The 15,009-nt window shown below is 39.3% G+C and overlaps 1 protein-coding gene across 3 annotated transcripts in view; it reads left to right on the forward strand.

The window, feature by feature from the left end:
- Positions 1-14,028, forward strand: part of thoc1 (THO complex 1) — an 84,374-nt gene extending 70,346 nt beyond the window's left edge. For 2 of the 3 annotated variants that reach the window (XM_060824372.1, XM_060824373.1), the window contains exons 20-21: positions 346-430; positions 12,800-14,028. In XM_060824372.1, coding sequence (XP_060680355.1) covers positions 346-430; positions 12,800-13,092 — 378 coding nt within the window. In that variant the 3' untranslated portion in view covers positions 13,093-14,028. Of the gene's footprint in view, positions 1-345; positions 431-1,747; positions 1,834-12,799 lie in introns of all 3 variants that reach the window. The other variant, XM_060824374.1, reaches the window with a different exon arrangement.
- Positions 14,029-15,009: the final 981 nt, after the last annotated feature.

The raw sequence follows: 15,009 nt of genomic DNA on the forward strand, positions 1-15,009 counted from the left end.
TCTCGGCGTCTTTTTTGGGTAAGCAGGGCTGTATAGTTTTGATAGATTCCGATCATACCATCCTAGAATAACTCTTATTCTTTTTCTAAAGTCATTTCATATGCAGTGTCTAGTCCACAGAAAATACAAAACTTTACTCTCATTATGGGTGTTGATTTTCTTCTCACCTTATGTGAAATTTAAATGGTCCAATTTTTTTTCTTTTTTTAAAATTTCCACTCCAGGCATGTGACTATCGTGGTTGCAATTAGCTAGGTATGATAAATAAAATGTAATAGTTAATCTGGTTGTGTTAAAGGGATGTTTTGCTGCAAGATCATTCATCGCTTCTGTCATTATTTGCAGCCGCCCTCTGAAGAGATAAAGACAGCAGAGGATGAGGATGAAGAAGAAGACAATGATGATGCATTGCTAAAGGAAAGCAATGAAAGTAAGTTTGAAATGCAGTTTTTATGTGAAATATATTGAAGATTCTTTGCTACCTACTTGTAACCCCTAACTTCTCAACAATGATAACAGATCTGTGACCTAATGATATAATTTTCAAACTTCACTTTCTCCCAATCCACCCAGCACCATACCTCCATCAAGGAAAAGGCATGAGAAGCCAGTCTTTCCTATTACTGTGTTCAGAAAAAAATAAACTGATCGATGGAAAAAAGACTTAGTTTTTTTAGGGTGGTATTCAAAGATCAGAATAATCAGAACTTTAATGGAAATCTTCCAAGTTCAAAACATCATCCTTCATCTATGACGCTTGTTTCTAGAAAGCATTCAAAGAAAGCATTGGTTATTTAATTGTAAATATTTCAGTCAATTTCATAGTAGCCACTAACTGCTTGGAGAACACTATTAGCAAAAGTTTGTCATTGCATGATGACAAATGTTAGGTATTCTGCCACTGGCTGAAAAATACATGGGAACCTAAATTTGAGTGATTTTGTCAATGTTAATTCCCTCAGTAAACTCCAGGGCAACTACTGAATCGTGAAATACTCACCATTTAATTCGTCAGTGGGAAAATTGTTGCCATTGACAAGTCTAACTGGAGCCTGCTGTGTATTCCAGGCAAAAAAAAAACTCACTACTGGCAGAGTTTGAAAATACATTTTTCTGATCTGTTTTCTGTGTATTAATGACTGCTCTGGGCTCTGCTGAGATAAAAATAAATATGCAAATCTCGATGTTGAACAGTTATAGGAATTTTTTGCTTTGACAGGCTCCCTATGAAGGAAAAATATGTGAACTGGCTGCAATTTTGTCTTATATAATGCCACAGATTAAAGGCATCATAGCATTGGCACCAAATTCAGAACCATTGTTGCTCCGAACTATTGTTACATGTTTGTTCTGGACTGGGACAGATGTTCTGGTTATATTCAGATCAAATTTGACTATGAAAAATCCAGAAAGTGTTTGATGTTTACAAGATTTGGTTCCATTTGACATCTGTAGGTTTAATTTATGCTGAGCAATACGATAATAGCACGTATCCATTCATAGCAATAATGAGATTGAGGAAGGGAGTAGCAGCTTGATGAACGTTATTTACACTGATTCATTCAAGAATCATACTAAAGGCTAGGAAACATTAGGAAAAATCCATGACATTCATTCTTGAAATCGCAAATGTATGGAAACAGATATTCCTCTTCTATTTAATAAGAACTATAAAAATACAGTATGAAATCTTAATTTTTGAAGAAAGCCTCCAATGTTGACATTTCTAGTTTCCCATGTATTTCAGCCAACAACAGCAGGCTACCTGACATCATCGTCTGGTGACAAATGGCTGCTAACGACCTCTCCCAAGCAGTTAATGGTTGCTATCAGGTAGGTAGAAGTATCCACTTTGAAGGCACTTTTACATTGTTAGATAGAGGTCTCAGGAAACTGCATTCAAATAGAGACTGTGACCTTTATGTGCCACATTGCCCAATTTATTTAGAACCCATTAGAAGCTGAACACTAGCAAATCCTGTTGGTAAATGGGAGGAAATCTTCCTTCATGTCTTTAATTGTAAGGAAAGTTTTGATGGCATTTCCTAAGTTTTGTTAAAATTTAGATTTCAGGCATCATTGCATATCCAAAGTTGGCTCCTTTATATTAGTGAATGCAGTAGAAGACACGAGTACTACTGTAGGTAGTTTCTTTCAATGTAATTTATGTTGAATCTGATGTTTAATCATGAATTGTTTCTATGGAAATGGAGGAATATGCTGTCAGGAGTCATGCTTTGTAAATGACGTACTAACTATCAACATATAGTTCACTTTTTTTAATGGTGATGAATTTAGCCGCAGAAGAATGAAAGACTTCCAATGTAGTTTCATCTACCTTGTCCCCAGCCATTCTAAAATTGTAAATAATAGCTTGGTAGTACAGAATTTAAACATTGCTAAAAGAAGGCGAGAAGTTGAAGCTTTTGTCTCATCTTGCACTTATCAGAACTACTGTGCCAAGAAACGGAATTGAATAAAGAGACACCATTTTATACAGCATGAGAAGAGGAGGATGATTGGTTGTCCTGTCATTGGTATGGATATACAGCAAGAACAATTAAATGTCAATCTTAATTTTTGGACTGGGCAAGGTACATTCTGATTGGCCATGGTGTTGGCATGGGTTGCAGTAGAGACTGGCTGTCCACAAGTCCCTTTTTTTAAAAGGTGCAATGCATGTACAAACTACTTCTGCCTATGTGATGCAGATTTCTGTGTCCTTATACCTTTAGCTTTAGCATGTATTAGTGCATTATACTGTGAGCCTACTGATGACCTTAAGTTAGCTTCCTGTGTATTCTTTAACACAGTCTGGATTATTGAATAAATGATTTCCAATAGCAGAATCATATCTAATGACGGATATACTTTTCTGAGACTTGTAAACATGTGTTGGTTGAGCATGCGGCCCACTGCGGATGGTCAACAGAACATGTTATTTGGTAAGATCTGCCTTTCATACCGGGCATATCACATCAGCATTTGAACTCATAATCAGTGTGACGCATTAGTGTGGCAAATATGTCTTTTTTGGCTGAACATTAGTGGAGAGAACCACTCTTGCAATTATTGCATCGTAGCAGTGAGAGACAGCTCGCTTTACCTGTTATTCAGATTTTTGATTCATTTTCCACTTCCAGCATAATCTGAGGTAGACTGAGCATTGCTCAGGGCCAAAAGTACTGGGTGTAGGCATTTTCTTGAGTTAACGTTATATGTGAATGATTTGATCAAGGTGCCAGTATTTATGCAGGATGGTTTTGAAATGCCCCCTACGACAGTGGTGAGCAGATGGCCAGGATCTATTCACAATGTTGCCAATAATATTGACCTTGTATTGCATGGGAGTGTAGTAATCCCAATGTGTATGTTGACCACTAAATGTAAGCTTTTGTTAGATAGTAGTTCAGAACCCATTGTAAGAGTTCTCAACTGATACATTGAGGAAAGAGAACCTATTTGACTGCTCCATTTCAGTAATAAATTTGAGTGCAGGATAGAGTTTCTTAAGCTGTGTAAAAAATAATTCTTTGCTGCTGTAGATTCAAATATCACAAATGCGTTACCTATATTTTAGAAATAGGCAAGGGATATGGGGTTTGTGGCCTTTTCATTGAAGATGTGCTTCTCATGGGAACCCAAAAAAGATCTTAACAATGAGTTCGCCTTCTATTTGAGGATATATAGAATCATTGAAACTTAACTGCATAAATTGCTAAGTTTGAGTTTATTGAACAGGTTCTGACACAGGTGGTATATCTGGATTGCCATGATATAGTAGAGTCCAAATGTCAGTGGCTTTTTTAAAGTGCTATGTTGACGTATGTTGACGAATAAGCTAGCATTATTGAAAGAATATACCTGAGAATTAAAATTGACATGTAATAATCAAACAATCTGCACATTCTTCTCCTACCTTGTTCAGATCTGTTTCTGGCATCATGGTTCTGATGAGTGCAAGACAAAACATTTCAAATACTTGACTCCTTTTAGCAATGTTTACGACCATCAATATAATTGTCAGAGTGAATTGCCCTGGGTAACCTTCTACCAGGAACACAAATCAGTGTTCAAAAAAAAGTTTGGATTAGAGACCAAGTACATGCTTGAAATCTTGTTTGAAGAATTGTGTTTTGGAGGAGTAACTCAATTACTCCCCCTTAATGTTTCAGGTTATGGAAAGAATTTCACAACAGTACTGGAACAGCTGAAAGCTTTGTCACCAATGGAGAGGCGAAGATGGAGCAGAATCTGACAATAGACATTGCAAAATAGGTAGTAAATTTTGAACTGAAAACAATAAATGCTGGTGATCACAGCAGGTCAGACAGCATCCATGGGGAGAGCAGGCTAACATTTCGAAGAGTCATCTAGATTTGAATGTTAACTTGCTCTCTCTTTGTGGATGCTGTCTGACCTGTTGTGATTTCCAGCATTCGTTGTTTTCAGTTCGGGTTCCAGCATCTGTAGTAATTGGGTCTTTCATTTTGTAGGTTTTGAAGTTCAGCTCAAAGAGGAATAGGATGCCAATGGTATGTTCTGTCAGCGAAAGTAGTCAGTGGGAATGAGATTTGAGTAGGTGATAAGGGAATAGAGTTTCTGGCTGGAATTGGAGCCAGTAGATAGGAAATGGGAAAATTTGTGACATTTCTGAGGCCATTTGCCTTATTTCCTAGTGAGAGGCAGTCGATTGAAACAAGCCGTTTGGATACAATTAGAGTTCCTCATTATCAATACACGTGGGAAAGCTGACCCTTGTGTATGATGATGCTGAAAGGCAATATGTATAAAATGAAGAGGTGGTATAAAGATAGATCTGGAAATGATAGTATGCTGTAAGGGAAGAAGTCTGTTGCTGAAGATGTACCCACTGTTTTCAGGTAAGAAGGAATGGCTCCATGTCATGCAATTGCATGGATCTCGCTGAGAGCAAGGCATAGCAAACAGAGGATTGGGGAGGAAGGCAGACCAAACTTTATCAAATGTGCAGAAACAGGATAATGTTTCATGGTCATTGAAGATATAATTTGTTATTTTGTTTCGAGTTGTTTCAAAAGTATCATCAAGATTCAAAGACGTTCATGAGATGTGGATGGAACACACTGGAAGGCAACAATGTGAGAACCTTGGAAAGGAAGAGGCAGGCTGAGATTATGTGTTAGTTGTGGAAAATGATTGGGTTGAGTTGAAGTTTTTGGGAAGTGGAACTAATTTGAGTTTGGCAGATGGGACAGAGTGCCTGAGGAAATTATCTCGTTGATATACACGGACATGGGAATCAATAGGTTTTGAGTTGAGGGGGTAAAAGAGGGTTAGTATGAGAGTGATAATCTTGATGAGTGCAAATGACAAAATTAGAAAGAAACTGACTGGTTCGATGTTAAGAAGATCAGAGAAGGTAGCTCCATGCGTTCTCTCCAAGGTTAAGACCTGTTTTGAGATAGAAATGCAGGACAACAGTAGAAAGATTGAAGGAGGCAACTAATCTTAGAGAGGTTGCAGAACGATTGATTCTGGTCTTGGTGGTTTTGGTTATAGAAATGAACACTGACAAATCAGACATGTTGTTTAATGACTGAACTAATAATCAGCTGGATAATAATTTTTGCACAGTTCTGGCTACTGCATTGTACCCAGGTGAGACAGGACTGGGTAACTGATGTTTTGAGAACAGCAAAGATATATCAATGTTTGAGGGGAAAAGCAAGAGAATTTAGTTAATACAAATTTGGCATCAGTATTGAGTCACTGATAGCACTCTCAATCTTGAGTTCAAAGCCAGTCCAAGTCATTAAACCAAGGCCCCATCTGTTCTCGCAGGTGGACACTAAAGATACCAAGGAACTAAAATAAATGCAGGCCAGTTTTCTCCTTGGTGTCCAAACGAATAATTTATCCTTCAATCAACATCTCAAAAATTATCTAGTCCCGTATCTCATAGCTGTTTGGGGGACCTGTGTTCAAACTGGCTGCTGGGTAGAAGATAGATGGGTTACCATTGGGAGATGGAGAGGGAAGGGGCAGGCAGTGCAGGAATCCCCTCCATAACAAGTATACCGTTTTGGATACTGTTGGTGGGGAACGACTTTCCAGGGGTAAGCAATGGGACAGAGATCTATCCCGATGCTCAGAAGGGAAGGGGGAAGAGGAGCAGAATTAGGGACTTCATAGTTAGGAGGACAGGCGGGAGGTTCTGTGGGAACGAGGGAGACTCGCGGTTGGTGCGTTACCTCCCAGGCGCCAGAGTTTGTTGTGACTCTGATCGTGTTTTTGGGATCCTTGCAGAGGAAGAGGAGCAGCCCCAAGTCATGATCCATGTAGGCACCAATGACTAGGTAGGAAGAGAGTTGGGGACTTAAGGCAGAAATTCAGGGAGCTAGGGTGGATGCTTAGAGTTAGGACAAACAAGAGTAGTTATGTCTGGTTTATTGCCCGTGCCATGTGCTGGAACATAGGGAGAGAGAGGAGTTGAACACGTGACTACAGTGTTTGGTGCAGGAGGGAGGGTTTTGGATTCCTAGATAAGTGGGCCTTTTTCTGTGGTAGGTGGTACCTCTCTCTGGGAGGGAATATTTGCTAATGCTGTTTGTACTAATTCAGCAGGGGAATGGGAACCTAAATTGTAGTTGGAGTGTAGAACATAGAACATAGAAAAATACAGCGCAGTACAGGCCCTTCGACCCTCGATGTTGCGTCGGTCCAAGCCCACCTAACCTACATTAGCCCACTTTCCTCCATATGCCTATCCAATGCCCGTTTAAATGCCCATAAAGAGGGAGAGTCCACCACTGTTATTGGCAGGGCATTCCATGAACTCATGACTTGCTGAGTAAAGAATCTACCCCTAACATCAGTCCTATACCTATCACCCCTTAATTTAAAGCTATGTCCCCTCGTAATATCTGACTCCATACGTGGAAAAAGGTTCTCATGGTCAACCCTATCTAAACCCCTAATCATTTGATTGAGGAGATTAAGAATAGGGAGGCCCAAAATAAGGTTTCAAGGTTACAAGAGGGCACCGGCAAGCAAAAGGTTGGTTTGAAGTATGTCTATTTCTATGTCAGGAGCATCCGGAATAAGGTGGGTGAACTTGCAGCATGGGTTGGTACCTGTAATTTCAATGTTGTGGCCATTTCAGAGACATGGTAGAGCAGGGACAGGAATGGTTGTTGCAGGTTTGGGGATTTAGATGTTTCAGTTAGAACAGAGAAGATGGGAAAAGAGGTGGGAGTGTGGCATTGTTCATCAAGGACAGTATTACAGCTGCAGAAGGGATGTTTGAGGACGTCAACTGAGGTAGTATGGGCTGAGATTAGAAACTGGAAAGGAGAGATCACCCTGTTGGGAGATTTCTGTAGGCCTCCGAATCGTTGCAGAGATTTAGAGGATAGCAAATATGATTCTCGATAGGAGTGAGAGGGTAGTTGTTGGGGGATTTCAATTTCCCAAATGTTGATTGGGAATACAAGATTTCAAGTATTTTAGATGGATTCATTTTTATCCATTGTGTAGGAGGGTTTTCTGACACAGTATGCAGACAGGTCAATAAGGGGCGAGGCCACATTAGATTTGGTACTGGGTAATGAACCGTGCCAGGTGTTAAAATTGGAGGTTGGTGAGCACTTTGGTGATAGTGACCACAATTGAGTTACGTTTACTTTAACGATGGAAAGTGATAGGAGGGCAAGAGCTACAGCTGGGGGAAAGGCAATTAGACAAGATTTAGGACCCATAGGATGGGAAAGGAAATTGCAGGGGATAGGCACTAAAGAAGTGTGGAGCTTATTCAAGGAACAGCTACTGTGTGTCTTTGGTAAGTATGTACCTGTCAAGCAGGGAAGAGGTTGTCGAGCACAAGAACCGTGGTTTACTAAGGAAGTTTAATCTCTTGTCAAGAGGAAGAAGCCAGCTTACGTTACAGGATGTGATGGCTCAGTTAGGGTGATTGAGAATTACAGGGTAGCTAGGAAAGACCTAAAGAGAGAGCTAAGAGGAGCAAGGAGGGGCCATGAGTAGTTGTTGGCGGATAGAATCAGGGAAAATCCTAAAGCCTTTTATAGGTATATAAGGGATAAAAGAATGACTAGTGTAAGATTAGGGCCAATCAAGGACAGTATTGCGAAGTTCTGCATGGAGTCAGAGGAGCTGGGGAAACGCTGAATGAATATTTTTCATCAGTATTCGCACTATTGTCGAGGGGAATACTGAGAAACAAGCTAGTAGTCTAGATGGGATTGAGGTTCACGAGGTGATGTTAGAGATTCTAGTAAAGTGTGAAAATAGATAAACCCCCAGGCTGGATGGGATTTACCCTTGGATTCTCTAGGAAGCCAGGGAAGAGATTGTCGAGGCTTTGGCTTTGATTTTTATGTCATCGTTGTCTACAGGAATAATACCAGAAGACTGTAGGATAGCAAATGTTCCCTTGTTCAAGAAGGGGAGTAGAGACAACCCTGGTAATTATAGACCAGTGAGCCTTACTTCAGTTGTGGATAAAGTGTTGAAAAAGGTTATAAGAGGTAGGATTTATAATCATCGCGATAGGAATAAGTTGATTAGTGATAGTCAACAGTCTTGTGAAGGGTATATCGTGCCTCACAAACCTTATTGAGTTCTTTGAGAAGGTGACCAAACAGTTGGATGAGGGTAAGGCCGTTGATGTGGTGTGTATGGATTTCAGTAAGGCATTTGATAAGGTTTCCCATGGTAGGCTACTGCACAAAATACGGAGGCATTGGATTGAGGACGATTCAGCAGTTTGGATCAGCAATTGGTTAGCTGAAAGAAGACAGAGGGTGATGGTTGATGAGAACTGTTCATTCTAGAGTTCAGTTACTAGTGGTGTACCACAAGGATCTGGTATGAGTCGACTGCAGTTTGTCATTTTCATAAACAACCTGGATGAGGACGTAGAAGGATGGGTTAGTAAATTTACGAATGACACTAAGGTCGCTGCAGTTGCTGATAGTGCCGAAGGATGTTATAGGTTACAGAGGGACATAGATAAACTGCAGAACTGGACTGAGAGGTGGCAAATGGACTTTAATGCAGAAAAATGTGAGGTGATTCACTTTGGAAAGAGTAACAAGAATGTAGAGTACTGGGCAAATTATAAGTTTCTTGGTAGTGTAGATGAACAGAGAGAGATCTGTGTCCATGTACATTGATCCCTGAAAGTTGCCACCCACGTTCATAGGGCTGTTAAGAAAGCATGCGGTGTGTTGCTACAGCTATACAAAACGCAGTTGGAGTATTGCGTGCAGTTCTGGTCACCACATTATAGGAAGGATGTGGAAGCTTTGGAAAGGGTTCAGAGGAGATTTACTAAGATGTTGACTGGTATGGAGGGAAAGTCTGACGAGGAAAGGTTGAGGCACTTGAAGCTGTTATTGTTAGAAGGTTGAGAGGTGACTTAATTGAGACATATAAGATGATCAGAGGGTTAGATTGGGTGGACAGTGAGTGCCTTTTTCCTAGGATGGTGATGATGGCATGAGGGGGCATGGCTTCAAATTGAGGGGCGATAGACATAGAACAGATGTCAGAGGTAGTTTCTTAGAGAATAGTAGGGGCGTGGAACTTGGGGTTGTAGACTTGCCAACTTTACGGGAATTTAAATGGTCATTGGATAGACATGTGGACGAGAATGGAATAGTGCAAGTTAGATGGGGTTCAGATTGGTTTCACAGGGCGGCACAACATTGAGGGCTGAAGGAAGGGTCTGTACTGTGCTGTAATCTTCTATGCTGTATTTCCCCATAGTATAACAGATAACTAACTACATTTTATTGGTTCTGAAGTATTTGGGATATTCTGAAGTTACTTAAGGTGCTATTTAAATGTAAGTTCACTTTTACTTTGAGATGGAGGAGAATTTTTATCATGACTGGATGATGATAGAATAGGGGTTGGTCATGATTTTGTAGGGTGTATGGAAATGCAAGGTGTTCAGAAAGGAGGTCGGAAGTGGCCAAAATCCAGATGCAAAGATGTTCTGAAAGCTGATGAGGATTGGTGAGGACATGGTATGTCCTGCTGCTAGTTCTTGTCTTGGTATCCTCTTTAGCTTGATGTTCAGACCACCATTTGGCTTGCATCATTGACAACCTTTATCATATCTACTGATTGACTCCGAGAGAAAAATCTCTTAGTGAAACTTGGATTTATGAAACATTTAATTGTCAGTTGCTAAGACGCAGCTGTAGATATAGTGGTTAGCACTGCTGCCTCACAGCGCCAGGGACCTGGGTTCAATTCCTGCCTCAGGCGACTGACTGTGTGGAGTTTGCACATTCTCCCCGTGTCTGCGTGGGTTTCCTCTGGGTGCTCCGATTTCCTCCCACAGTCCAAAGATGTGCGGGTCAGGTGAATTGGCCATGCTAAATTGCCTGTAGTGTTAGGTATGGGGTATATGTAGGGGTATGGGTGGGTTGCGCTTCGGCAGGTCGGTGTGGACTTGTTGGGCCGAAGGGCCTGTTTCCACACTGTAAGTAATCTAATCTAATCTAATAACTGTTATCTCTTTAGTGAATCTGTTCATTATGTTAATGTGTATCAAGTCCTTCCTTTAGGTCAGTCAAAAAATATGTAAGGACAGTGGAATGACTGTCATCCTAGCTACCACCTCACTATTCATTGCTTTGCTGATGTTGGAAATCCAGTGAAAATAGAAAATGCTGGAGATACTCAGTAGTTCAGGCAGCATCTGTATAGAGAGAAATGGTTAAGTTTTCAGACCATTGATCTCTCATCAGATTTCTATCATTATGTAAGATTCAGTGTTGTCTGATAACATGGTAGCATATGCATCACAGCTTCATCTTGTGCTGCCAGAGAATTATAACACACGGCTTTGTACCTTGAATTTCCATTCACAGCAAAACCAGCTGACAGGAGGTGCTTAACAAAAAAGGTGCCTGGGCAACTTAGGTTGTACATTTTACCAATAAATGTTAAAGGGGCAGCAGTAGAGACCTAGCTTAAATTACTACAAGGTCTGCCTTCTAGTTTTGATTGTAGTGTGATATTATACTGTTATTGTCTTTATTCAAAACTGTTCACTAAACAAATCCTTTCTGAAATCACAACAAGAATTGTGGATGCTGAAAACGTGAAACAAAAACAAAACTTGCTGGGGAAACTCAGCAGGTTTGGCAACATTTATAGAGCGAAAGTAGAGTTAATGTTTTGGGTTCAGTGACCTTTCTTCAGAACTCTAAGTAACCAGGAAAAAGCAGTATATATGCTGAAGACAAAGAGTGGGAGGATAAAAGAGTGAGCAATAGATGGTGTTGGAACCCAGAAAGAGAGAGTGAGCGAAAAGCCAATATTGGGGACCATAAGTGAGTGAAGATTGATTGGTTGTGCACAGCTTTTCTTTATCCCTAGTTTACTATTATCCATCACTTTGTTTGTCTAACCGTAGATCTCTGCCTCTGGGCTCTATCTCTACATATTGCTTACAACCAACCCCCCAAAGACTTCACATAAACCACTTTTCCCTAGCTGTCAGGTCTGACTCGAAACATTAACTCTACTTTCTCTCCATAGAGCTGCTAAACATACTGAGTTTATCCAGCAATTTCTAAGGTTGAGTATGCATTTGCATAAAGTGTTGAATTTCTGATCAATCCAAGAGGTTAGATTAGATTAGACTTACAGTGTGGAAACAGGCCCTTCGGCCCAACAAGTCCACACCGACCCGCCGAAGCACAACCCACCCATACCCCTACATTTACCCCTTACCTAACACTACGGGCAATTTAGCTTGGCCAATTCACCTGACCCGCACATCTTTGTGACTGTGGGAGGAAACCGGAGCACCCGGAGGAAACCCACGCAGACACGGGGAGAACGTGCAAACTCCACACAGTCAGTCGCCTGAGTCGGGAATTGAACCCGGGTCTACAGGCGCTGTGAGACAGCAGTGCTAACCACTGTGCCCGGTGTTAAAATTGCCAAATTATGATCTAAAACTGACTGTGCTTACTCTTTTCATTTTAATGTAATGCCAAAATTGACAAACAGAATTAAGTTTTACTCTTAAAACTTGAAGCTAGATGAAGTAAAATTCAGGCATTTCACAGAGTGCATTTTAAAAGTACTTCATCGACTGTAAAGGACTTTAGAGTATCCCAATGTTGTGAAATTAAAGGGCAAACCTTTTCTTTATGTAAACCATTCTGATAAAATGAGTCTAACAAGTTCATTTTAATTTTATTCTATCCTGAAATAAAGTGTTTTTGGATTTGCATTGAGGGTGTGTAATAAAGGCAAATTAACAAAGGAAAATAGACCACACAAAAAAAATCAATGAATGACCTTTCTCCCTCAATGGCAAAATTTCTAAAAGGGTGCCCAGACAATTTTTTTCGCACAGGAGTATGAAAAGTATAATTGGGTTGCATGCATAATTGTAGTTGTAGAATATTATCAGAAACAAAAACAAATCACTGTGAAAACTCAGCAGTTCTGGCAGTATCTGTGGAGAGAAAGTAGAGTTAGTGTTTCTCGTCTGGTGACCCTTCTTTAGAATTGATGGTAGTTAAGAAAAGGGTTCTGAATACAATAAAGATGTGGAGATGGAGCCTAGACAGACAAAAACAGTTTGTCAAACAAAGGAATGGGTAAAGGTAATAACAAAGTGTTTATTTTTAATGGTGGTTTTCTTTTGAAGTTTATTCAGATCTAACCAGTAGATGTGGTTTTTAGTTCTTGTGCATAAACTATAGTATTTGATAAGTGCTTTGCTTGATGCAAATTATTAAACTGACATTTAATAATTTTTTTTCAGGCCCTGATATGCAGACTAAGCTTGTAACAGGTGAACAGATAGACATACTCGCTAACAAGCTTGGAGAACAGTGGAAAGTATTGGCACCACACTTTGAAATGAAGGAGTCTGACATCCGTGGAATTGAATCTGATAGTGAGGATGTGAAGATGCGTGCTAAACTGCTGTTGGTTGCATGGCATGATCGGGAGGGACTGCAAGCTACAGTGGAGAATTTTTTGTCTGCATTGATTGATGCTGGTTTAACTGAACTTGCAGAAATCCTGACAAATGAGGCTGATAGTCTAAGCTAATCAATTACTGGACAAAAAAAGTGTACAAATTGACCAAGTTTTTTTTTATTTTACTGTCCTACTTTAAAGGTGGTTAATTTTACAATAACTTTTTTATGAATCCATTTTTTGATATTGGGATATATTAGTTTATTCTCCTTCCAGCAGTTGCGAGCCATATATTTTACAAAAGAGGTTTATGTTGATGATCAAAACTTGGCATGGTGATCATGCTTACAATTATAGGTGATTTTGATAACGAGATTGCTTTATTAAAGTTCAGAGTGGTTCACTGCCATGTTTTAGTGTAACCTCAATAACTAAATTTGCCAGACATTTGATTAGTGGGCAGATGTCATGATCAGTGGTTACTACCCTCTAATGTTGAAATAACAGCATGTAAATAGGAGTCATTTAATATTCTTGCAATATTTATGCATAAATAAGGCCAAACAATCTTTGTCAATTTATGAACAAAAGTTACTTTGAGCCAAACTGGTCCAGTTTGGAAATTTAATTATAAAAGCTATAATTTTTGAAGAAATTCAACTTTTAATCTCTACTGTTGAATTTTCTCGCTCTTCAAATTTTCCTTGGGCCTCCATTCACTATTATGAAATACCATCTTAGTTTTCTTACATTAATGCCAATGTTTTGAGTTTCTATATGCCATACATCATTCCCAGCTAAAAGGGATAGATGACGTCATTCTGTTCCATTCATTAACAACTTACCAAAAAGACCACATTAGTAGACTGATTTTGTTTTGTCATCTCTTGTTCCATTGTTATATAGACGCATGTATTTTAGTGTTCTTCATGGCACCACAACTGAGAGAATCCCAGCATTTTAAGATTGCAAATGTGAAACCTGACTTAACATGTTGCGTCAGTACACTGACAATTTCTACACATTTTTGGATTGCATGTGATTGTTTAATAAATGATTCCAATCAAATTTATGTTGTGTAAAAAGTATTTTATCTGGTTCTGGAACCATAATCAACATACCATATGGAGAGTTGCTCAGAAAAGTTATTTTGCCTTTTATTTATTCTAAGCTCCACATTCAATTACTTCCTTTGTAGAAAGTTCTTTCTTTACATAGCCGACCTGTGTCTTGATTCATTTTCTCCATGTAGCTTTGTTTCCAGATTTCACCAAAGATTACTCTTTTGAGAGCCATTATATGAAATCATATGCTGGTAAAAGTGCTTAGCAATGCAGTGATGCATTTCCTATTTGACTGAATTGTAAGCAAATTTTATTTAAACTGAAGTTTAATTTCCAAATATATATTTTCCAGGAAGCAGGAGACTAATTCTTGCTCCTTTTTAAGAAAGCACATCACCTTCTAGCTTTAATAAGTCTGCTTTGTTCTAGTAAGAAAGAGAAACAAAACTAGGCCAAGACTGCTGCTCTATATTCAATTAAATCATGGTTGATCTAGTCCAGATCCATATTTTCTGATTCTCTTCTTGTCCAAACATCTCATGATCTTGGTCTCAACTATATCATTGCTTTAGCAGAAGTAAAAGTAAAATTAATGAACTATTGCTGACTCATGGCAGATAGGTCAGTTTTATCATTTGGTTTTGTTTTGGAAATTAATGGGGTTAATGAGCATGGTGGGACCTAACTGTTATGCTGACAGAGTTTCAAAGTGACCACAAAAGAAAAATAGTTAAAGAATTAAAGTTTTGGAATATCCTGAAAATAACTGTAGAAATATTAAATTATTTCTATGCTTTCTGATCCATTTTGTCCTAAATTTATTTCCTTTGCCTTACTGAGATCACAGTCAGGTTTACGTAAGTGTCTATCTGTACGAATACTTTAGCTGTAACATCAATTAGAAGACCATGACATTAATCACCTGTTATAGCTACTCATCAGCTCTTGTTCTCTTATCTTTATCCCAGTCATGCCATCTTTTAAC

This window comes from Hemiscyllium ocellatum, chromosome 4 (genome assembly GCF_020745735.1).
Source record: "Hemiscyllium ocellatum isolate sHemOce1 chromosome 4, sHemOce1.pat.X.cur, whole genome shotgun sequence".
NCBI classification, from domain to species: Eukaryota; Metazoa; Chordata; class Chondrichthyes; order Orectolobiformes; family Hemiscylliidae; genus Hemiscyllium; species Hemiscyllium ocellatum.